Source organism: Astatotilapia calliptera, chromosome 14 (assembly GCF_900246225.1).
Source record: "Astatotilapia calliptera chromosome 14, fAstCal1.2, whole genome shotgun sequence".
Lineage (NCBI taxonomy): Eukaryota > Metazoa > Chordata > Actinopteri > Cichliformes > Cichlidae > Astatotilapia > Astatotilapia calliptera.
Window position 1 is genome coordinate 6,393,393 of NC_039315.1, and position 26,061 is coordinate 6,419,453.

A 26,061-nucleotide genomic window follows, 5' to 3' on the forward strand; every position below is an offset into this window, starting at 1 on the left:
TTTCCAGCATAGGACCTATAACTGCTTAATTTAGCTCTCTCTATATATATCGTTTCTCCTTTTCCTGTCATTTCTGTCTTCTGGCTGCCCTCCACCAAAAAACTGCAGGATTTTTTTTAGAACAGAATAGAGTTTATTTATTTTGAACATGTAAATATAAATTTAAAGTAAAAGAGAGATGAAAACATGATTGTTGCTGACTTTGCCCATCTGGGAATCCACCTGTTTGAGATACCAGTGCTGTGCATCAGTTGCTGCGCCAGCCGCCATGGCAACCACTTACAGCCCCAATTACATTTACACTCCAGCCAAAATACACACACACCACTGTCAGACTGTTAGAGAGAGTGAACACAAAAACAAATCTGTGTATGGCTGCTGACTATTATTCAAGCTGTTTCCCAGTGTCAGCCACTGATGCAAAACTCCGCTGTGGGCTTCACTGCATTTTCAAATAGAACCTTATCTGTTAGAAATATTTAAAATGAAGATCAATGTATGGCAGGAGGCAAATGCCAAAACAGCTGCAGTTTTTTCATCCATGCATCCCAAAATTTTATGCTACACAACCCTCCTGACACAACTGTCCCCATTTATCCAGGTTTAGGACTGGAACTAGGAGTGCACTGGCTTGTTGTTCCCCGTGGTGAGGGTTACCCCTCTCCCTCAGATACACTAATAAGGGCTCATTTGAATCATTGTTTGACCTATCATGCATGTCTTTGGGATCTTGGAGGAAACAGGAACACCTGGAGGAAATCCATGCGAACACAGGGAGAAAAGCATCAAACCCCAAATCTTTCACTGTGAGGTCTCAGCACTAACCACAGCACCACAGTTTCACTTTCAGCCATGTTTTTGAGAAATTTGTTTTGAGAAGGGTAGTGTGCTTTTTTTCTGGCAGGTTTATTAAAAGTGATGAGTTATGCATGCACAACACAGGAAACAGCAAAATTCATTAAGATGTGTGTATACATTTCAACATACGTACTTTGTGCAAGAACATTTATTGCATAAACAATAGTTCCATTTATGTGAATTTGTTACAAAAGACAACCTGTATGATATTTTTGGCGAAGAGCCCACGGATCAAATAGAAGTTCATTCTGTTGAATACCTGGTGTTCACAGATGTGCTCTGTTTTACCTCTGAAAGCATCAGCACAGACCGTAGGTGAGGGACACGACTCCTTACATTGCTACACACAATGGCAGTGGCAGCGTTTTGTCACCACAGAAACCATTAGTTTCTTGGCAACATTTCGATCCTCTCTAGCTGAGTTTAAAATCAAATCTGATGACGGCATTTCAGCACTTGAGTGAAATAAGAATGTTGGCGAGCAAAGTGCTGGTAATGGCTTTGGCAGCATATAAAAAGATATACTGTATGTGTGAAGGGGAAAAATGATATTGCACAGAAAACTTTGGCTTTTTAGGTCTCAAATAATAATAATGGAAAAGAAAAAGAAATGCAGCGCTTTCTAGCAGCTGCTCATTTGTGTTTCGCAACTAGACCTTTAGGCTCGAGACCTGTCATCTGTAATGGTCTCGGATGATAAGCGTTAAAAGGATAGCATGCATCATCACCATCATAAATGTCAACCTATTAAAGTAAAGCAACATTCCTGGCGTGCAGCAGCAGTCGAGCCACTAGTTGTTTACCCATATTAGTAATTCACCCACTCAGACTGACCTCTGCACCTCCCAAACTGATGCCATTTTTAATTAGTCATTATTAAGCAACTGCTCAGCCTAAGGAAATGCAGAGGGATCTTCTCGACTGCTATATGCTTTAAGCAGCTCTATGTAAAGATCCTCGTTTTGTCATCATTATCACTGTTATTTTTGTTTCAAGATCCTTTATTTGTAATATAATGTTATGGAAGGTTCCCCCTTAAATACATCTCCCTGCTTATTTTTCTCTGTAGCGCCATCACATTCCCTAAGGGTAAACCAATTTACATTCTTGTTTTGCTCTTCAGATCCATGCCAGTTTCCATGACAACATAGTTTCACTTTTTCATCCTCTCTGTCTTACTCCCTCAGTCTCTCTCTTTCTCTCTCTCATTTCCCACTGCTCCTTTCTTATGTTCTCTTGACCTTCCTCCAATGTTTTTTTTTCTTTCTCTCTAAATACCAGCACCCAAATTCCTCCTCTCCTCTCGCTTGCTCACCTAATTGAGCTCATTCCTCTGCTTGCCATATACAAGCAGAGAATAATGGACTCAGATAAAACATGTCTCATGGGGGGAGGGGGATGAATTCAGAGCATCTTTTTTACATTTTCATCATAATATACAAACGCAGCAAGCTCTGCCTGAAGGCTATTAAACATCTTTGGGCTGGTGGTGCCTGGAGATTAAAATGAACTGAATTAAAAACAATGTGCAGCCGAGGTTTTTCTTTTTTCGCTGATTAATAAATTACACCTGCTTGACTCAAAGAGAATAGGAAGGAAAGAATGATGCCACTATCAAATGACTCTAAATTACTTCATTTCATTACAAATCTACTTTTTTTATTTGTAATAGAATGAAAAAAAATGTGGAATTTACCAAGTGGCATAATCAAAAACCTCCAACTATTTGATTTCTCAGTGCTGACAACAGGTGTGACGGTACTTCTTCGTCTGATTAATGCCAGACCTTTCTGTCTTGTCTGGAAAGAGAAGGTCAAGCAGAAGATGGTGAGCCTCTAGCACACCAGTGTGCCACCTTTCACTCCTCGTCTGCCGGTGCGGGAGTCACAACAGGTCAATTTCTCTTTTTTAAATTTGTGATTATTTTCTTCATCTCAATTCTGATTCCACTCCACTGCCAATCTGTTTTAGTCCACTTAGTCCTTCCTCTGGGATTTTTTTAGTGTCCCCTTTCTTAACATTCAACTAGTTGTCTTTTAAAACCAAGGTAGGATTTCTTACTCACCCTCAGAAAATTCTTGCATTGCTAGTTGCTCAAAAAAGAGGCAACTGTCAATGATGCAGTTTCAGTGAATGCAGTACATCTGGACAAGGAAATTGTGTGATGTGCTCTGCTCCTGAACAATGTCTCTTGATTGTGCCACTTAGTTCGGGTGAGGTTTGGAGCAACCATCACGGGGAAATTGTGGATGCCTTTGCTACTCCTGGATATAACCCCCTATTTTCTTGATGAAAGTACCCGAAGTCCAATCTCAGTTTAGAACGCTTTCGGGAAGAAATGCCTCGAAGTTCACCTGAGGCAGTTTTACCAAGCCTACTTCTGCTACCCAAACCACTAGAGGGAGCATTCAACTGAAAAAAGATGAAGGGTTTAACAGTGCAACAACTGGATCCTCACTCTGAGCAACTTTATAATGGTTCTCCCAAACATTCAGTTACTAAACATCTCTTTCTAACTGTTTATGCAGTGGGTGGATGAAATCAGAGTTTTCTACTGCACGATGGTGTCCATTAGGAAAGTGGTGTGGGAGCTGAGATGGAAATGGTGATTTCCAAGACGGCATAGGTCTTATCAAATGGAAATAAAACACTTAACTGATTGAGTGATTCTTGGATTTCATCGCTTGGTGCACTTGAAATCTGTAAATCAAAATTTTATTTCAGGGATCTTACATCAGTATCATCTCGAATTAATATAAATATTCAGATAATCTGAAGAGAAAGGGAAGCAATCCACCCTCGGACAGCACAGAAGTCCAGCATGACATATCAGCATAGTGACATACGGATGCCCGTGTGGCCACACTAATTATTGTCAGCGACTGGGAGTGATATGGACTCGAAGAGAAATGCAACGTCCTGCCCTTCTACATCTTGAATAGTGGGAGTCATGAACCGCTGCAAGGTGACGCGTCCTCTGATTTCCACCGAAACTTCAACCTAGACACGGCGTGTTATTAATCATCACCCGAAACGCCGTCAAACTGCACCAGCTCCTTTTCCTATCAAACAGCAGGATCGGGACCATCTTGCGCAGTGTTACGGCGGACGGAGCAAGCGGTGGCGGCCACTCCGGGGAATGTCGATTGGCCGTCAGTCCTGACATCGGCCTCTTCTGATCTCAGACAGCAGCCAAATGGGGTAGAGTACACAGCATTTCAAAACACTGCCACTGCCGAGACATGCTAGCTGTTCGCACATATTTCGGAGCTGTCTTCGTAACGTGTGGACCCGCATAACTTTCCCTTCCTTTTAGGAAGTCTTCGGGTCGCTAGCAAGCCAATAACAAAGTTCAAATCCCATTAGCTAGCACTGGTTCGCTTGCAGATGTGTGCTACGGCAACGTCAGCTTACGAGCAAGTAGCCTAGCGAAGACATGAATTAGCATGCTAAGTTAGCCCGTGGACCTGGCTGGCGCACCAAGTCTCCACTCAGGAGCTCTGGCTGGGGTTCACATCAGGGCATGTGTCCTTAAATTCTCCTAACAAGAATGCGGTGCTTGGCCAACTTTATGTTTCACTGGTCCCCGTGTGCCGATGGGGACACTTTAATGCAGATGTGTAAATTTGACCGCTAGCTAATCTGAGAGTCTAAGCCAAAGCTGCATTTGAATGGTTTTTGTGCTAAACAGCTAAACCGTGTTCAGTGGGTGACAGGCTGCGTAACGATACCTGTCACTTAAACACAGGCTCAGCGGGGGCATGTAGAGCACGACATGCCGCTAATATCCCCGCTGCTCAACTATTACTGTCTGTCACTTTACTGTTACCCCATTCAGCGTTATTTTAATTTAGGAAAATGACCATTGTTTTAAAATGTTTTTACTTTAATAGGCACGCTTGCTGCGCTGTGATTCAGTTACACAACGGCTACAGAAGCGTGTTATAACAAGATTTGTATATTAATACAATTACAACAGGCGTGACATGGTAAAAACACAACGGCAATTCTAGTTTTATAGCTAATTGCGTTGACGAGGGTGCCAAGTGTTTGCATAATTGTTTAGGGACACACTCTTTGCCCCTCACCTGTTTATCTTCACCACTCTCTCTCTTTCTCTCTGTATGTCCGCATATGTCATATATATTTCTGTATGCATGTGTGCTTGATCTCAAGTATAAAACTTATAGCATCCCATGGTCCTGCCAGTTCAGCCTGTTGAATATGGGGTGACAGTAAAGCGGTTACTTCATACTAAGGCTTTTCTCTTTTTGGTACATAGCCTCTGCTCATGTGTGCACTGGCACTTCATGCTGTGTGTGTATCTACAATATCCTGGTGAGCTATATATAGCACCTAACAGAGTTTGCAACTTGATCCGAATTGTCTTTCAGGGCTTCAGTACCCTCTGTGTTTCTTTCCATTGGAAGTGAAACATCTCTCAGCATCTTTTCTTTTCCTTTTTAAAAAAAATGCTATATATGTCTTTACCTGAAGATTAGTCCACAGCCTACCTGTAGACCTTCATTGACTGAAGCCTGTTTTTTTTGTTTTTAAATGTGTTTTGTCCTTTGGGGCTGTCTAAATGAGGCTGTAGTGGATAATGATGGAAATCTTGTGCAAGGCAATTAATCCACTATGTAAGGGCATAATGAACGAAATATTATTGGTGTTGTTTTTCACTACATGCGCAGCGCTTGACAAAATACATGGACGTTTTGGTACTCGGGCACACTTAGAAGCACACGCATAAAACAAGTGACAGCGCCAGTGATGATTTGGCAGTCTTTCTGTAACAGTAGAAAGGAAAGAAAGCATAAGTAAGCATGTATGCATTCATTGATTATATTCTAGGCATGAATGAAAAGTCTATTTCCTGTCTCCCTTTTAGTCCAGAGTTGATTTGAATGAATGCGTTCAAGCAGACACAGATTTGGTGAGCTGCTGACAAAGTGTTTCTTATCTGGTTAGGTGATCTGAGAACTTTGGGGTGAGTTACAGGGAGCGCTGCGAAGGTGAGCTATGAAAGAATAATGTGACATTGAGAACATTTCCACACCACTGAATATACTAAGACACTTTAGTACCAGAATCTATAGACTAGTAGGGGAAAAACTGGGCAAATCCTCAGTCTAAATGAAAGTGCACTACGACTCAGGTGTGTAGTTCACGTTAATGTCACAGAGCTGTTGTTTCTGTGCCTTTTCTCTGTGCTTATCTTTTGCATGTTTTGCATACAGTCCTGTCAGTGGATCATACTGACCAGTGTGCGCTGGTTCTCAAAGCTCTCAAATGACATCAATACCCCTTGCTCACACCAGGCACATTCAGAGCTGTGCATTCAGGCTCTTTAACTTTAGTTTGTCCGGTCAGGTGAAAACAATGCCATTTGAACTCTGCACAGCATAACAACAGTGAGTGTGAAGGTGTTAGTCCTTTCCTGGGATGCCGCTTAGACGTGACAGGGGAATTTGAAGCAACTACAGGTTAGATGATTTAAACTGTATCGTTGCATTGATGCAGAAACATAGTTTATAAGGCCAGTAATATTCTGGATGATTTAAAGAGGAAGATATTTTTTTAATCAAACTAAATATTTGTGATACAAAACCAATTGCAGAAGTGCTCCCACGCTTCATCATTGCTGAGCTTACATGCTTCCTTTTCCAATCACTCTTGAACTTTAGCCAGATCTAACATTTACTATAATTTAGACAGCAAAAGCCAGACATGTGCAAAAGCTTAGATGATCTGGAGGTAATTTCCCACCTTGAGTCCAGTATTTACACATCAGCTTGTTTAATCCAGGTGGACTTTCCTCTGGGTTTTCTTTCTTCTCTGGACAGTCACCTTTCTGCTTCTACCTCTGACCAGCTAAAGGTTGTAGTGATAAGATTTTTTTAAAGTTTCTCATTCTAGAACTTCTGTGTACTAATTTAGTTAAAGGGTAAATTGTTAAGGTCTTGTTTTGTTTAGTGTATACTTTTGGTTCACTGCTTTTTTGGGGAATAAATCTTCTAATGGTCTCCAGAGGGACACCAGTTGGCTTTGCGTTCTGTTACCATCCATTTTCTGTTGTTTATCTAAGTTTGGCTTTTTGGGGGCAGTAGTCTAAACAAAGATGCCCAGGCCTCCCTCTCCTAGGCCACCTCTCTTTCTGCTTTTCTGGGAGGACATCAAGACTGTTGCAGCAGAGAGACTCAATCAATCCAGGGTGTCCTGGGTTTGTCCCGAGTCTTCTCCTTCTCTTCTAATAGGTGACCAGGGGCCATTCTACTCAGATTTCCAAAACACCTCAACCGTCTCCTTTCAGTGTAGATGAGTACCAGTCTACTACCTGCCTGCCTTTCTTCTGAATGACTGAACTCTTCTTTGGGTAAATCTTATCATCAAGATGGTGAGTTTAAGAGTTGTGTGGACCTCCACGCGACTGCTCTGACTTATCCACCGAGACTTTATCTTACGATGCACCACCTGCTTACCAGGTGGCGGAGGTCAAAGAAGTATATCAGGAATGACATGACTGACTCCATCAGTCTGTGTCTTTGTCTGCCACAGAGTGCAATCCTTCAGACACCCTTAAAAGGAATTCAACAGATCTAAAAAGTTAGATGTTATTGTATACTGCATGATATTTGTTGCATAAAACTTATTTTCATTTAGATCGTCTTTGACCTGCATGGACAAACATTGTGTCTGGTTGCACAGAGTGGCCATCCTCTCCTGTGCAGACTGGGAAATGTGTGTTCAGCTAGACACTGAATGGCTTCTGTCCCTCAGTCTTCCATTTCCAGCTGCTTCTGTGCTGTAATGCCTGCCTTCTGTCTATACTGAGGCTGCAGTTCAGCCTTTTTCTTTGCTCCAGTTGGCTTTCTTCCCAGAATGTGCTGGAAAGGATACAACCCTTGACCCTCTGTACAAAATGAGCCCAGAATTTCCTTATCCGTGAGCTGAGGAAAAACTGCAAATTGAAAACCATGAAAAGATTTCCAAACTGTGAAGGTCTTTGTCTGATCTACGTGTGAAATGTTTACATTTCCAGGCATTAGCAGCTCAGACTACACGTGAATCAAGCATGTGAAATATCCACCCTGTCTCTGGCACATGAACTCAGGTCATCCTTCCTGTTGTCACTGTTCAGTTAGGCCTGTTATATCAAAAGGCAGCAATGCAGCATAGCAGGGGATTGCTAACAAATACTCCACCTACCTCAAAATTATCACCAGCCAATCCATGAAATTAATCTTTCTACAACTGCAATACACAAAACAGTTCTGAGTTCACAGATTGAGAAAATGAAACTTGATCTTTATTTTACAAACTAACCAAAAGCTTAAAATAGCAGAGACTACCTTCTCTTATCTCTACATGAATTTAGCTTTCTTCAAAGCATAGTTACTTGTACACAGTAGGCTGTTATTTGAACGCATCTATCATCCAGTAACTTGGTTTTCCATTGACTACTCAGATGATGCCTGTTAATGTTCTTTAGATGGTCTAATCCATTAACTGCTAAACTATTCAAACTCTAAAGCTTTGTTTTGGGGTTTTTCAATTTTAGTGCTGCAGAAATCCTTCGGTGTGTGTATAATAACTGGATTCTTATACATTTGCACATGTGTATCTGTACACATAAGGGAGACAAGTTAAAGGAAAGACTTGAACTCTTGCATTCCTTTTATTGATAGGGATGGTTGCTCTATTATTCTGTAGAATAATTGTCCTTGTAGAAAGTGGTTCTGCAAAGCAATACAACATGTTCAGAGTATTCACCTTTACCCTATGATGAAACATTCCTATCCTGATGGGAGTGGCTTTTTCCTGGATGACATTACCCTCCTTCAGAGAGCATCATGTTCATGGGTTTAGCATTGAAAATTATGTGAATCATATCATTTGGCCTTTGCATTCAGCAGACCTCAGTCCAATTGAATGCTTATGGAAGATCTTTGTATTACCACTGCTATCATCAAGAGGGAAGACGTATCTTTTGGAAGAATTGTCTTGCATCACTGCAGTAGAGTTCCAGAGACTTTAAGAATCAACGTCAATATGCACCGGAGCTCTTTTTGCAGCATGTGGTGGCTAAACATCTTATTTAAAATCCATATGATTTTTGCCCCATATAATTCGTTACTTGTTACATCACGGTAAGTTAGAATACAAAAGAGGAAGTGTTTGTCTTCAGACAACTTCCGTTGAAGTGAACAGTTGTTGTTTTTTTTGTAGCCTTTGCACTATTGCAGGACCTTTGCTCTGCACATGGTTAGTCTATATTTATACTGTGCTGTGACATGTTTTGTTTCCATGGCAATCTGCCACAACAGTGCCTGTCACCTGTGCGCTGTCCCACAATGCACTGCAGTTTACTGCTAGAAGTACTATAAGCAGAGTGACAGTTGAGAATGCAGCACTGAATAGCACAGAGTTAAAATCTGTGGATAAACTTTTTCCACATGTAAACACGTCTATTTTTTTTCCCCTTTTAATCAAAGGTTAGACAAGCAGTATCCTCATTTTTTTTTTTTTTTTAACAGGAGATAAGGGCAGGAGGAGGAATGGAAAGACTTTTGCAGCAAAGACTATAAACCGAAAGAAACACATACCAATATCATTGAATATGGTCAGTAATTCATAAATGGGGAGTTTATGAATTATTGGGGAGAGCTCTAAACAGAAATTCCAAAAATGCAGTGTTCATTTATCCCTGTTTCCTCCAGGCAAACTTCTGAATAAGTTCTGTTTGTTCCTTTTTTGCATGCATTGCCATATGGCAAAAATATGTTGTCCTTCAAAAATGGGAAATCTGACTTTCTCTGTGCAGAACACACACAAATCAGCGACATCACCACTACATTTTTTTTTTTTTTAAACTTTTTGAACATTATCAGTAGTTTCTTTGATGATATGCTGCCATTTTTTTTTCATCATCAGATATGGATAGTGATTTCCAATTAAATAACCTTTTAATGTTTGAGACCCAAGTGGGTAATATGTATATGAACACATTTTTAAATTGGTTTGTATTGCAGCAGAAGCTTGCAAAATTGGAAATGTCATTCACTAGAGAAAGTTTAAAGGCTGAGATTTAACATGTACTGATCGCTGTCACTCAAAAGTAGTTTGACATTACTGGTCACATTTGGTTTTTTCTTTAGTGAAAATTGGCAGGAACTTGATGGCTGATTCAACATATTTAAGCCTAAGAGAGCACTTATCATCATCCCTGTTAATTTTCTAAAGTTGCATGGCTTGCAGATCAATTTGGTTGCTGGAGGCTGACAAAGCAATGTTGTATTTGCCTTTCAGCTTTGTGTCGTCCCTTTGATTGTTTTTTTTTTTTTTCTTTCTTTTTGCATTTAATTGTCCAACATTTAATTGGAGTATCAGTTGTGATAGGTGGAACATGACTCCAAAAGGCATCAAGTAAAAAAGGAGTTATACTTTGCAAAATTTTAGAGAAGCCTTTCTTTTAATTTTTTTTTTTATTGTGCACGGTCTTGAATGGGTACCCCTTTCACTGTCACTCTGTGACAGTGTTTACAAAGATTTCCATTCTTACATGCTTTGTTAAAGCTATGGCTTTTTCACAGTTGCCATTAGTGAAGGCCAATGTTATAAATATAATGACTTCTCAAATTATTCCAGGAATCAGCACCTTAGGCTCCCTTAAGTAGTTGTCCAAACACTGAAGAAGAAAAAAACTCTCCACAAACCAGGAGAAAGCAGTAAGAAGATTTCAATTCAATTTTATTTATGTAGCGCCAAATCACAACAAAAGTCACCTCAAGGTGCTTCATAGGTACAGAGAAAAACCCAACAATCACGACCCCCTATGAGCAAGCACTTTGGCAACAGTGGGAAGGGAAAAACTCCCTTTTAACAGGAAGAAACCTCCGGCAGAACCAGGCTCAGGGAGGGGCGGGGTCATCTGCTGCGACCGGTTGGGGTGAGAGAAGGAAGACAGGATAAAGATAGCTTGGTGGATTCTTTGTGTCGTCCAGAATGGATTCTTGCTGCCAAAGGGGATGTTAACAGGCCATTTGGCACACTGTTACAATGGCGAGTGCCCATATTAAACTATTTATTATAACCAAAGTTTAATATAATGAAGTCATCATATGTAGAAGTAATTCTATGAGCCAAAAGCTTGGATTTCAGGCTTCTCCAAATACTCCATATATTGCTTCTTCATTGGTTTTTCTTCTACTATTGGAAGTGTATGATATCAAAGAGAGTAAATATCATGAAAAGGTCACCTAATGCTGAACGCGATAGTCCCACCCATCTGCTGTTCAAACCTTCCATTTTTGAGAGGTAGCCAATCAAACGTTTAATGAGAATTAAAATTGCAGCTTGGTTGAGAGCTTAGACGAATTGAGGACCTGCAGAGCAGGATAAATAAATAGTACTTTTGATGTGTGAATAATGCAAAGCTATTCTAGTAACTTAATCTTCTGCATTTTGGAAATCCTATACTTTGCTATCCACAGTAACACTTTATATATTATCTGTATCTGCAATATTTTTTTCCTCTTTTTATATCAATTTCACTATTTCAAACATCATCACAGTATGTCCCAGTCAAACTGTTCCTGCACCCCCCTCCTTCACTGTAATGATTGGGTGTCATAGTTATTTACACATTCTCAATTAAATGCCTTCAAGGCTGTCTGGGTTATGTCACTTTTAATAAAAATTTTCACGGCCCGTTATAGAGCTCACCGGTAGATTCACCAATAGAAATCTTCTGAAAGAGACACCGTGTCTAACTCTGGGGAAAGCGGTTAGTGGTGATAAGGGTGACAATTTGGGGCTTGTTTACAACCTTTGTGTATGGAGTTGTGCATGTTGGAGCCACATTAACCCACATTTGTGACACACATTTAACTTAACAACATACAAAAAAACCATATTAGAAAATACTTTAAATCCAGTTATTGTAAAGGAATATGGACAGATGATTAGATTTAGTCTATGTATTTTGGTGGGAATTTATTTGAAGAGAGAATCTATCATTAGGAGAAGCCACAGTAATCATTTCCACTTCCAAAAGAGTTACTGACATGATCCTTACAACTTGCATTTATACTTTCTAACCTCCCCTTTTTCTAGACCTTTGCAAGGTTTTAAGTTGAATTAGTCCTTCACAGAAGCGATGTTATGTGAAGTCACACAGGTTGTGTTAGCCGTGACCTTGCTGTAAGGTGGAGCACAGAGCGGCAAATCACATTAAACTTGGTTTCCTTCTCTTAGACTACATTTTGACTGGCGCCAAGTGCAAATGCAGTTTGTTAAACAGCTAATGTCTAAAAAGTCAGTTTAACTGTATGTGCTCTTGCCTCACACACATTATTCATTCATTAGTACTGTTAAACAGTTTGGCCTCTGTTTACTACTGGTGATCAACAGAGCAGCACTGTGTATTCGTATTTAGTTCTCTCCGTGACCTTGCAGGGCTGCACATGGGTAAAGATTGCATTGAGGCTTTCTGCCAGACTCTCCAAGAAATGGCTAACGTTATTGAAAGGGTTGTATTTTAACCCAGTCATCTTTTCCCAAGCCCAACCTTGTGTTTTTATTGCCTAATCTGGAATAAACTGAAACTGAAAATCAGCTGGAGCAGAAGTTTGTAGAATTTGCAGAACCGTGGCAACAGTGTCTTTTGTGGCCGTTTGCAGTGGTGTGTTAAATCTTCTGGGCACGTGAACACAACAGGTGAAAAGTAGTAATACAGCGGCTCAACTGCTGATACAGCAAACACAAGGATCTAAATAAAAACCAGAATTTATACTGTCTGCAATAAATGGGCAACTCGGTGTAACAGAAACTAGTGTTGCCATCTGTTTTACTGAACTGATAACATAAACCTTTTGACACGCAGCTAAACCTCTGATGCAATGAGATGACTTGTCTTAGGAGCAAAAAGTACTAAGCTGACAGCTAACAACCAAACATGAAGCAAGACACAGCAGTTTGACTGTAAAATATTTCACTGATGCTAAAATGTTAAACTATGCTGAGCTCATAGAGTAAAGCCAAGTTTAAGCTTTTTTTTATTTTATTTATATTTTTAGACATTTTAGACATTGCAGAGCTAATTGATTGTACAGTGATCAAAAGTAGTTAGCAGCTAGAAAGACTTGTGACCCACACTAGCTTTAGTTATATACACAATACATTACCTCTGATTGCTGTATACTCAGAAAAACTCGTGTTATGGTGAAATTTAGCGTGGAAGTACAGCAAAGAGCATCTGAAAAAAGAATAAATAAAAAAAAAATGCTGAAAAATAGAATATAGCAAGCATCTTCTACACTCACAGTCAAATTCCTTTTGGCAAATATATTCAAAACACTCAGCAAACCTCGAGCCTTAACTGAGAGAAATGATGTTTGTTTCCCTCAATTTCTGAAAGAATGTAAGAGCATATGTGTGAGTGTGATGGCCTGCGTTATGTGCATTTATCTTGCATATATTGGCTTTACATGTAAACATCATGTGTTGTGGATTTTAAAACTCATTGAATTATTCCCCTTGCTTGTTTGGAGCACAAATTGGACGCAGCTGGACAAGATCCAATTTTCAAACTGAATTTGCTTCTCAAACAAGTTGTGCAAATGTCAAATGGGGAACATTTTCCTTACCACATTAGACCTCGCTTTTGCATAAGCACGTGTCCAGCTGACACTTGCCTTTAAAAGCAATGGAAAAATGTTGGTTTGTGCACAAGACAAACTTTTATGAACTGGCTCCTGAGGATTAAGTTTTAATGTGGGCTAGAATGAGCAGCTGCTCTAACTTAGTAACTGGTAGTGAATGTGCTCATAATACAAAACTACGCCGAGAGATTTACAGTGTATGACTGAGGTTGATACTGTACATCATTGGATGTTATTTTACATTTCGTATTTGGAAAATTGAATCGTCTCCATTTAATCAACAGTTACCAATTGAACTTGTTTGTCTTAAGTAGATACTTCAAGTTAACTCAGTAAATATTGCGCACATGAGTATAAATCCTTTAATTGTACACACCCTGCTCTGCTTGGCGCAAGACAATAACTTTTGTTCTCGCAACCAAAGGCAACAGTCTTTACAGTAAAGTTATCATCTCATCTGTCTTGCTCGGAAACAGTGGCATGCAATGTCATAGGCTGCAGTATGCATCGCATGACTTCATGGATATCTGTAACTTTAAACAAGAGATGCCATTTATGAAGTAGTAATAATAATAATAATAATGGATACTTTATTGATCCCCATGGGGAAATTACTTGTTTTTCTCTGCATTTGACCCATTCACTCAGTGAAGCAGTGGGCAGCCCACTAAGCAGGCGCCCGGGGAGCAGTGTGTAGGGACGGTACCTTGCTCAGGGGTACCTCAGGGTAGCCGTTAAGTGGATTCGAACCGCCGACCTTCCGATCATGGGGCGACCAAGTACTACCCCCCTGGCTGCTGGCATGTACATTTCCTATGCTGGGGATAACATAAGAGCTGTTTATAATATTTTACTCAATCTATTTGCATACACAAGCATTTGCACACAAGCATTTGCTAAATATTATGAACACATTACTTTGATGCAAATCAACACTATAAATGACTTCCTCTATTAGCTACAGTACGAGGACAGGTTAAACAAAAGCTGAAATTTATAGCTTTTATGAAGGTAGGCTGGTTGGCAGTATTGCAGTATAACAGAGTGCATTAGTTGAAACTAAGCTGGGATCTTCAGAGTCTTGGAACACTGGCATATTTGAAAAGAGGCAGTTCAAATATAGACACACTTCCTGTCAGTCTCCATCAGTCCACTGAGTGAGCATTTCATTTAAATAGCTGCCTAGACAGACTTAGTTGTTGACATTCTTGGATGACTGAGCAGAATTGTTTATGAATAGCAGAATTTCAAAGTTGGGTGAATGATTTGGATATTTAGATGCTGAAAGAATTTATTTGATTGTGTACCAAAGTGTTCTTTTCTCTTTAATTACTGTTGTATTTTATGGAAAGTGTAAAATGAGTACTATTATGCCTTTTTAGTTTTGGGTTTTTAAATTTTTTTCCCCCCACAACATTAGAAAGGAAAGTGCATGTACTTGTGTGTAATCTTGAGTCGTTGAGGAGCAACTACCAAGCTGAAACCCAGTGCACGGTCACCGCATTAGCTTTTGCATGTGCTAACTATGAAGTTGGCAGGGCCCTGTAACTATTTATACCGCCATGCGACAGAGTCATTTTTAACATATGTTGCAGCATCTCTCTCAATATAATCAGGGAATCTCTGAGCTGATGCCTGCTTATGCTTAATTTTGTGTCACCACCCAAAATCCCCATTTTGAACCAAGAAATATACATTTAGTTCTCTGTATTAATTCTTTCTTTGACAGCTTGACTGTTGCATCACAAAAACAAACTACATCATGATGACGTGTCCTGTTTTACTGTATGCAAACAGTGCGTACTATAAAACTGTGTGTGTGTGTGTGTCAGTTGACTTTTCAAAAGGCTGAGCATACTTTTTGCAGTCATCCAATGAAGTACTCAGGCCTGTAACCCCCCTCCCCACCTCCAACCACCACCACTATGCACCTTATGCTTGCATTTGTGCTGTGTGCTAGCAGTGTAGTGTGTTGTCATTTACTGAGGCACATGTATCTGAATTGCTACATAGAGTGTATCAATTTGTGCAGCTTTTGAAGTTACTTCTGCATTAGTTTCTTATTTTTGGGGGGCTATGTAATTGGTCAGTACGGCTGATTTATTAGTTTGGTAATGTGCAATTTATAAAGAAGCACTCCCCAGTTACATAACGAGCTAGAGGCTAGAGTATATTGGTCTATATACATTTCCAGAGTGTGTCAGCATGTTCTTTAGCACACTTAAGACTTGAATCTTAATTGAATGTATAATGAAACTCCATCATCTCTGCTCTTACCCATTATGGGAGGCTGAGTCTTATCCAATTTCAACTTGGGTGTAAAATTTATCAACATCTTTCATTAAAGGGCCAATATTTTAGAATTTGAGATGCATATGACAACACCATATTTGAAAACACCAGAAATAACTGTAGGAGACCGTATTTGATCAGGAAAGCCACAGTCTGTGTGACCAGATGGAGAGCTATAATCTTGTCAACATGAACAGAAAAGCTAGACGGCTAGATAGAATTTTCAAACCTGACAGAAATTAAATGAATAGGGATTTGATTTTTACTTTATTTCATTAATTGCACAGATGTCAGGTTGATCTGATTTATTGTACTTTTCAAATGTCACCATAATTAAGTACTTTATCATATCTCAAGCTTGACTTTTAAAAATATTATGCTTGTGTGGTGAGGTCACCATGTAATCAATGCAGATGACACCAAATAAAGTCAGTATTTGACCCCTGTTGCTTTCTAGAATAAACAAGTTGCTGGAAATATTTCTCTTGAGAATGTTTTGGTTCTTTTGGTCTATTTTAATTGTTTGGCTGCACATCCATGATGTGAATCTCTTGTACCTCCACATCCTGAAGATGCCCTATTGTATTAGCATGTGATGACTATAGAGTCCATTTGAATACAGTTAACTTGTTGCCATGTCATTTCATGAAGTCAAGAAGCAAGTTTGAGATTATTTAAGCCTTGGCAAATGGTTTGTATCCTGGTGGAAGCAGGAAGATTGGTACACTGTGGTCATAAAGGGATGGACATTGTCAGCAACAATACTCAGGTAGGCTATAGAATTTACACAATGCTCAGTTGGTGTTCCAAGAAGATATCCCCCACACCATTACACCACCACTACCAGTCTGAACAAGTTATACATGGCAGAAAGGATCCTTGCTTTCATTCCATCTAGAAATTCTAATCCCACCTTTTGAATGTTACAGCAGAATTCAACACTTGTTTTATTACACAATGTTTTTCCAGTCTTCTATTGACCAGTTTTGGTGAGCCCAAGCTCACATTGCAGTCTCATTTCCTATTCATAGCTGACAGGAGTGGCAACTGGTGTAGTCCTTCCAGATCTGAGGCATGTTCAGAGATGCAGTTCTGCATACCTTGGTTGTAACGAGTGGTTATTTGAGTTACTGTTGCCTTCCTGTTGACTAGAAGCAATCTGGCCCTTCCCCTCTGACCTCTGGTATCAACAAGGCATTTAATTTCAGAGAACTGTCGCCCTCTGAATAGTTTCCTCTTCTTCTGACCCTTCTTTATGAACTCTGAAGACAGGTGTGTGTTTAAATCCCAGTAGATGAGCATTTTCCAAAACAATCAGGCCAACCAAAACTCACTGCAGTTAACTACAGTCAGTATAATTCTATACTGTCTGATTCTATATAATTCTATGCACAGGAATGTAAAGCCACACATGTATACACTGAATCCTTAACAATATATAAAATTGCAAGGCTTTTTTTTTTTTTTTTTTTTTTTGCTTCAGTCCAAATAGCTTTCTGAGATTTGCTAAAACATGCACCTTGTGTATATTGAAAAAAAGAAAAAAGGTGGGTCCTGGCAGGTCAAAAAAAACAAACAAACAAAAAAACACAGCAGCCACAAGGGTTACCACCATAGTAGGAAGCTTTAATTGCTCTTGCAGTAATATAAGACCACATTAATAACATTGATTTTTACTTCACCTATGTTGCTTTGCTTTTTTGTGTGTTTTGGAGAGGAGATGCATGCCAATCTCCTGCATAAAACGGAGAACAAACGAGAGACACAAATAGCAGTACAGAGTGTGTACTGCCACTGTGATGTAAATCCTTGGTTTGTAAAGTCCCATTTTGAAGATTCGAGTTGAGCGTTTCCACCATCGCTATCTTTGTTGCAAAAAACCAAAAACAAATGTGATGTATATTAAACATGCAAATGTAATATAAACTCAGTTCTCTCCATTCACTCTGAGACAGGCTTCATTTTCAAGCAGCCACTCACAAAGAACATTACAGTAGACATCCATACATGTTGCAAGAAGTGGTGGATAATGGCAGCATGAGGCTGAACTGTTTATAGTGTTCAAGTGAAACACAAGATTTACTTCGGTGACTCTTCAATTCTTCCACTTTTTCCAATTTAAGCTGCACCCTTATTGCCTTGATTCCCCTCAACATGCCAACAGTAGCATAAATGACAGAGTTGGCTTGATAACCATTAGACAGGTATTCATTTTAGCCGGCTCTTTCTTCTCATAAGTGTCCACTTGAAGGTCAGCCTGTCACCATATGATTAGTCTGCCTCCCCTTTGTGTTGCACAAAGCAGTGAGTCATACTTTGTCAACAGTTGCAACGTCTGACTGTCCCTGTTTGAGTTAATGAATGATGAAATCCTCAGCCAGTGAACAAGGCACCCTCCTGTGCTGACTTGAGCCAGTGTTGGTTAATGACTAATGGGAGCATTGTGTTTACCATTACCTGTGAAGGTGAGTGAGTGCTACAGATGGTTCTTTTGGAGCGGAACAGCTGACCTGATTGACTAGGATTGTGTCATCAGTCAGAAGTGTTTACACGCGATCTGCCTGATGTCAGCCAAAGATCTGGCCTAGATATTTATTTTAAACAGGGTTTTTTTTTTTTTTTTTTTTTGACCAGCTAATCTTGAAACCTGCAAATATTGAAGAACTAATGTTTTCTGCACAGGTATCTTTTATGGGATGAACTCAGTCTGCTTGTTTAGAGCTAGTTGTTAGAATGCATAAAATATTTTTCACCAAAAACAGCTCACTGCAGTAGCAGATATTAAAAACATAAACTTGAGGTTATGGACATAGGCAGGTGGTGGTGTCAAAAGAGTGCCAGCTTGCAGCAGCAGATTTGATTTGAAGTCCTCCATTACTAATATTTAGCTTCATTCTTGCTTGGGAAAAGTCTGTTGTTATACCTTAACCTTTTCTGTAAAGAAAATAATTGAAAGTCTATGATTAGGGCCTCATTACCTGGGATCTTTGGTCACTCTAAATTACATTAAAGCAAAGGTAGATAGTTCTGATGATGTCTTGAGATTTGGTTGCGTGTCTAAATAGTCCAAAAATAAAATCTGTTAGTATCGAGTAGTTAGTTTATCTGTTTTGTGCTACAAGTGTGAAACAGGAATGAGTGTGTCTAAGTGAGGGAAACAGGATTTTTGCTAAACAGCATTGTATGTGGTGGAGTTTTTGCGGTTTGCAAAGTGTTTAGAAGAGGGCGGTACCTTAAACACTGCTACTGAGCTACTTCTGAGTTTCGGGTCCCTCCCCCAGCTCAAACTCAGTTTTGCACTCTTTGCCTTAAAGAGACAGTTACCTCGGTGTGTTTTTGGCCTTACTCTGTTATCAGTCTTTGGCTTTTTCTCTCTCTTCTGTCTCATGACGTTGACTTTGACCCACAGGTTGAGGACACATAACTAACAGTGTTAGCTGTAAAGGTCGCCGTCTGCCTCTGCTAATGATATTCCTCTGTTACTGTCCCCTAGGTCTATGTGTGGTCAGTGAAGCATCCTGGAAACCAGCATGGCGATGTGTCAGCTGAGTGTCTAGGTGAGATGAGGTGAGTGAACACGGCTTAAGTTTGGTTTAAACACCTAACCTAGAACCAGCCTTTAAAATACTGATCACTGATTTATTTATTTTTTTTCTTTTCTCCATCAGTGTCGCCTGTAAGCAATGTGACTCCACTGACTAACAGCCCAGCAGTTCTCCTTACCAGACCTTCACCTCAATCACCAGCCTTTCAAATGCACCCAGACAATAAACTGGCCAGTCATGGCAAGCAGGTCACCGGTGACAGCCGATCCCAAATACCCAGCGTAAATCAGCAGGCGCAGCAGCAGCAGCCAGGATCTGCTACCCACCTGGGTTCAAAGGGCATTGGTTCTGGCAACCATGGAGTCAAAACCAGCCAGTTGTCTCTGAGCAACCCTGGGCTCAAAGTTGGCAGCCAATCAGTGAGTGGCACTGGAGGGATGCTGAAAACCAAAACCAAGCGGGATCGGAGCGTCTCCATTGACTCTGGTGAATTAAGAAATGCTGTTCCTCCAGTCCTGGAGACAGATGCCAAAGGGGGTAAGACATGTATCGATATATAGAGGGTGCTCTGTAGTGAGTTCTTTTTTTTCTTCTAATTATGCATAAGTTCATTTCCTTTACCTCCCTATCAGCCAGATCTTTACCCGAAATACCAGATTACGTGCATTCACCTCCTCCACAGCAGGAAGTGAATACAAGGACTGCGAGGACAGAAGAACTTGTTTTCTCTCATGCTGAAATGCCCTGACCTTTCACTGAAGCATCAGAATTTCCCCCTGGCTTTTGATTGTTTTCGCCATGCCTTCACAGCAGTGACGTGTCTCAGATGAAAAAACATCTGGGGTTTCTGTAGTGCTCTGAGAGCAAGAAAGCTAATGTGGTTGTGACAACTTAGTAATGCTAGAGAGGATACTATTAAAACAGGAGGTGATGAGTGTAAATATTTTTGTTCATGTGGTTCAGTACAAAGTGCTTGATTTGCATTTGTTTGCTAGTGCTATTTTAAGAGTTCATCATGTGTTTTGTGAAACTCATCTGAGCTTCCTGTGCATTACTCGAACCTTGCACACGCACACATACACAAACACCACACACACATGCACAGAACAGAAATTGTCTTATCAAAGTTAATGATTTGCATTATGGGAACTTGCTTTTTGACCCCAAAAAGGGTGGAGAGTCCCCACAGTATGAATATGCAAACACAGTAATGTATCAATACATTAATAATTAACACAAACACACATAAAAACACTCAGGGATGAGGTGTGGTCCCAGCACATAGAGCAGCAGAGGCTAAGAGGAAAGAATGAAAGATTGGGTGGATTGATTCAGACCCACAGTATTGATCCATAGCACTACTGCAATATTATTCTTTGACAATTTGACAGTTTATCAAGTGATGTTTTTTATAAGAGAAGAGTTTCCTAACCATAGTAGCTGTATTTTGATTACTTTGATAGCTACTTCACATGGGATATGCCATGCCTTGAGAATTATTAAGATGCATCTATGTGAGGTGAGCACGGTGTAATTAGATGCTATATCTTGTTTCAGTTTTGGGTATAACTTTAACTAATTTCTGCTGCTTTCTGACGTAGCAGGTATGGAATAAACTTAATCTTTCTAGAGATTAGCTCGGCTGGTGTTAGACTGTGAAGTTAGAAGCGTGAGCCTCAAGCCGAACTATACACTCATGTTGATACTTTTAAAGCATTCTCTTAAACTGTGATGTTTATTGTTGAGCAACTTAAGATGCATAACACACACATGATCATAATCTTGTGCGAGTCTTCCAGTTAATTTAGCGGCATGGGTTTAGACTTGCACCATTCTGAAAGTGGTACATGAAGATTGTGGAAAATTGCAGTTGTGATTCTTAAAGAAAAGTGGCCGACCTAATGGTGATGAAACTGACTCTTGTGCGCTATCAGGTTATCAGAGAGGAGTCCATGTCTGCACAGGGACTTTAGTAAGGTATTGTGCCAATGTGTGCCACTAGAGCGGCTTAATTCAGCTTTGGCATTGATTCTTTGCGATTCTGCTATAGGAGTAAAACAGTGCTATGGTGGTGAACAGAACTAACACTAACATTTAAGTTTCCCTTTAATTTGTCATCATTTATCCATTCACACAAACACAAATGTTCAGATCCATTTGGTTATCCTACATGTGTTATATTAGCCAGACCTTGAAATATGCAGTGAAAAACTGCCTCAGTAACTGTTTTTCTTAGATAAATCTGTAACTACTACTTTGAAAAAAGGTACCAGTCCTCCCTCTGCTGTTGGGTTGTCTGTACTGTCATTTCAATTTCCTTTTTCACTTTAACTTTATAGGTTGGGAGTGTGGTTACCCAAACTCATGCTTATTTGGAAGTAGTTTTACGCTGAAGACAAAAAGATGATCAATGAATTGTCATAAAGCTTATCTGGAAGCATGTGCAGTCAGTAATCAGAGAGATCAGAGTGTGCTGATCTTTTCTTTAACCCCTAGAGATTTATTCATCTTTTGAATTTGCTGTCCATTTTTGGTTCTCTGTTCTTTGTGGAAATCTTAGGCCAGCCACAGCAGTTTGGACCGACTGAACCACAGTAGCTCGTGTTCTCACAAAATCGTAACTGTGTTTTTTGGCTCAATGTTTTCATAAGCAACACTTACAGTAGTGTGAAAAGTGTTTGACCCCTTCCTGATTTCCTATTTTTGGTTTGTATGTTTATCACACTTAAATGTTTCAGATCATCAAACAAATTTAAATATTACACAGAGATGGCACAAGTAAACACAAAATGTGGTTTCTAAATGAAAATTTAGAACCTTCATGGTCCTGTGTGAAAAAGTGATTGCCCCTTAACCATATAACTGATTGGGCCACCTTTAGCAGCAACAGCTGCACTGAAATGTTTGTGATAACTGGCAGGGAGTCTTTTACAGTGTTGTGGAGGAATTTTTGCTCACTTATTTTTGCAGAATTGTTGTAATTCAGCCACATCGGTGGGTTTCTGCATGAACCACCTTTTTAATGTCATGCCACAGCATCTCAATCAGATTCTAGCCAGGACTAAACTACTCAAAACTGTATATTTTGTTTTTCTTAAGCTGTTGAGACAGACGTGGGGGAACTCCAGGCCTCAAGGGCCGGTGTCCTGGAGGTTTTAGATGTGTTCTTGATCCAACACAGCTGACTTAAATGGATAAATTACCTCCTCGACATGTCTTGAAGTTCTCCAGAGGCCTGGTAATGAACTAATCATCTGAATCAGGTGTGTTGACCCAGGGTGAGATCTAAAACCAGGACACTGGCCCTTGAGGCCTGGAGTTCCCCACCCCTGCATTAACAGGTGGACATGCTGGTGTGTTTTGGATCATTGTCCTGCTGTAGAACCCAAGTGTGCTTCAGCTTGAGGTCATAAACAGATGCTGGACATTATCCTTCGAGATGTTTTGTTGGTATGATGTTCCTTTTCTGAAATGCTGTGTTAATTTTACACCAGATGTAGTGGGACTCAAACCTTCATCAGTCCACAGAATATTTTCAGAAGTCACGGGGATCATGCAGATGCTTTCATGCAGATGTGAGATGAGCCTTGTGGGGGTTTTTTTTGGTCTGTAGAGGTTTTCTCCTTGAACTCTCCCATGGATGCCATTTCTGCCTAGTCTCTTTCTTACTGTTGAACCATGAACGCTGATATTAACAGAGACATGTTCTGGGTTCTTTTGTGACCTCTTGGTTGAGTTGTTGATGTGCTCTTGTAATAATGTTGGTAGGCCAGACACTCCTGGGAAGGTTCACCACTGTTCCAAGTTTTCTCCCTTTGTGTATAATGGCTGGAGTCCCAAAGCCTTAGAAATGGCTTTGTAACCCTTTCCTGATGGATAGATGTCAGTTACTTTGTTTATCAGGTGTTTCTTTAGTGACATGATGTGCAGCGTTTTGAGATCTTTTAGTGTACTTTATTTTGTCAGACAGGTTCTATTTATGTGATTTCCTGATTCAACAGGTGTGCCTGTAATCAGGCCTGAATGTGTTTAGTGAAACTGAACTCAACTTTCCAAAAAATGTAGATAATCACAGTTTGTCTGTGAAGGTTCTCAGTCATCCAGGCCATCGTAGTCTAAGGAGCTTGGAAAGAAAAGCGTTTGGACTTCTTTAGGTTGCTTGAAGATGTTTCACCTCTCATCCGAGAAGCTTCTTCAGTTAATCACAGTTAATTCAGGATTTACTTTTTCAAAGAGAACCAGGTAGGTTTGGATGAGTTTTCTCCCTTAATCAATGAAATCATCACTTAAAAACCACATTCTATATTTACTCCGGTTATCTTCGTCTAATATTAAAATGTGTTTGATGATCTGAAACATAAGTGTGACACATATGCAAAGTGCTAGGAAATCAGGAGGGGGGGCAAACACTTTTTCAAACCACTGTAGATGAGATGAATAAAGTTGGCACACAGTTACATAAAAAATGACGTACATACAGCTAAAATGCCAGTGAAATGTTTACCTGCAAGTTATTTTGATAAGCCAACTCTGTAATATTTTTTTATTGATTTATTTTTTTTATATCGAGTCATTGGCGCAGAATCCGGTGCCACTAATTCAGATGTGGATTGTGAAAGTATCAGTCAAAGGAAAGCAGGGAATATAATCCAGTGTATTTTCAGTATCTTGTGTTCTTGTTCCAGATGGACATGCCTGGAATACCTTGTGAGGTGTTCGGGTGCTGTTCCTATCAGATCCCAGAACCACCACATAGTTCAGTATTTACAACATTTTAAATTTTGCACAAGCAGAAAGACTTCATATGCTGCTTATGATATTTTTTTCATCTTAGAAAATGAATGGGAGTGAACAGGTATGTGCACCTTCTGGCAAGAGCAGCTGAAGCATTTCTGCAGAAATGATTTAACCTTCTGGGGTCGACAATTGTGCCGGCGCAAATCACATGACTGTTTTAAGATGACATAGCAGCAATACGCAGCCATTTCAACTTGCGTGGAAAGCTCAGACTTCAACCTTTATACATTTTTTTTTTTTTTTCAATCCTAGCAATCCATTTATGTGGATTTTATTGACAGTTTGATGTATATAAGGCCTACACCACAAAAATGAATTAAAGCCACCAAAATAATCGTGCTTATGTTCATGTTGTGGATACATTTTAATGTAAATAATATACAAGAGTTTGAGATGGTTTAACAGCATCATTGTCACATCTTAAAATATGTAAAATGCTGGATACGAAAGCAAAAATAATCTACATCACATTTAGTGCTATATTTTAAATCTCAAAGTATATATTTGGGATTCGGGTATTTGTCTTTGTTTAATATTGCAAAGCAACATTTACTAGCAATGGTTGGTGCTGCTCTCCCAAAGGATTGGATTTAGGGTTGGCACATATGGTTACTTTAACCTCACAGGATTAAACATGGTCAAATTAATTCATGATTCACCAGTTTTTACTAAAACGTACCTTGCAGATGCATACCATAGCTCTAGTTAAAAATAATCCCTAATTGACATGTCCTACATTTTACTCACAACTTCATTGTGCAGCCAATTTACCATTTTTATGACCATATTATGATTTTAAAGTGAGTCTGCCATTAGAGATGCTGTTCTGAGCTGTAAGTTGGAGCCCTGTGAACTTTCAGCAAGTAAAGCACATTGCATGTGAACAGACAAAGTTAGTTAATTAACTTGTGATTCTGGAAAATACAGTTGTACGTTAGTTGTAACAGTAAAGAGGAAATTGTTTAACAGATGCATGAATGTGGATGTGTCTGTCTGTCTGTCCTCTAGAGGGTGTTATGCGCAGCAAGCGGCGGTGTGTTCTGGAAAAGAAACAGCCGTACAGTGGAGATGAATGGTGCTCTGGACCTGACACAGAGGAAGATGAAGACAAGCCACACACTACAGCCCACCGTGAGTGTGAATACCTCAACACAGTGGTGAAACACACTGTCATTTGCTTTTGTCTAAATATGGAAATAGTGTTACTGTGACCACAACAGTCGACCCCCCCCCCCCCCCGCGCGCTCCATCCAGCACGTCTGTTTTATTTTCTCTGAGGTTCAGTTGATAAATTATCTTTTGCTGTTGGAGTTCCTGCACACACAAAACACTAAGAAATAGAGATGTCTGCTTAGAATGCCTTACTATCCCCTCCACTGATGGGACTATGTTTTTTTTTAGCGCACTCTGGTGTTGATTTCTTGTAGCCACATGAATTTGCTGGTATTTAAATAAAAATCCAAGCTATTTTAGAGAAATGAAACCACTGTGGGGCTTTTTAATTATTTATGTATTTTTTGTTTTATTGTTGTTGTTTCTAAGGGGAGCGAGGGCTGGCTGGTCCTATCCAGGGACGCTCTGATCGCTTGACTTCGGGATCCATGCCCGAATCTGGAGGTCCAGCAATGGGATGTGGGGTGGGACCAGGGCTAAAAGCAGATCCCCCTCAGGCTTCACAGCAAGTGGTCTATGTTTTCACAACCAACCTTGCCAACAGGTGAAAAATATTTGCAGGTCAATGATTCATATGGAGATTAAGAGTATCAGCTTCTAAAAGTGGCCATTTTATTTTTTGACAGTGCTGCAGAGGCAGTAATAAAAGGGCAGGCTGATTCCATCCTTCTGTTTCACCAGCAAAACGTTCCACATTCAAAGTTGGAGCAGGTCAGTCATCTCTTTTTCTTTTT

The 26,061-nt window shown here is 39.9% G+C and overlaps 1 protein-coding gene across 3 annotated transcripts in view; it reads left to right on the forward strand.

Moving 5' to 3' along the window:
• The first annotated feature begins 2,640 nt into the window (after nt 1–2,640).
• The window catches only part of bcl9l (bcl9 like), a 28,266-nt gene continuing 4,845 nt past the window's right edge, over nt 2,641–26,061 (forward strand). The window contains exons 1-6 of one of the 3 annotated variants that reach the window (XM_026191835.1): nt 2,641–2,751; nt 19,306–19,379; nt 19,481–19,894; nt 25,163–25,285; nt 25,697–25,871; nt 25,954–26,038. In XM_026191835.1, the coding sequence (XP_026047620.1) occupies nt 19,567–19,894; nt 25,163–25,285; nt 25,697–25,871; nt 25,954–26,038 (711 nt within the window). In that variant the 5' untranslated portion in view covers nt 2,641–2,751; nt 19,306–19,379; nt 19,481–19,566. Of the gene's footprint in view, nt 2,752–3,624; nt 4,060–19,305; nt 19,380–19,480; nt 19,895–22,725; nt 22,808–25,162; nt 25,286–25,696; nt 25,872–25,953; nt 26,039–26,061 lie in introns of those variants that run through there. The other 2 variants (XM_026191834.1, XM_026191837.1) reach the window with 2 other exon arrangements.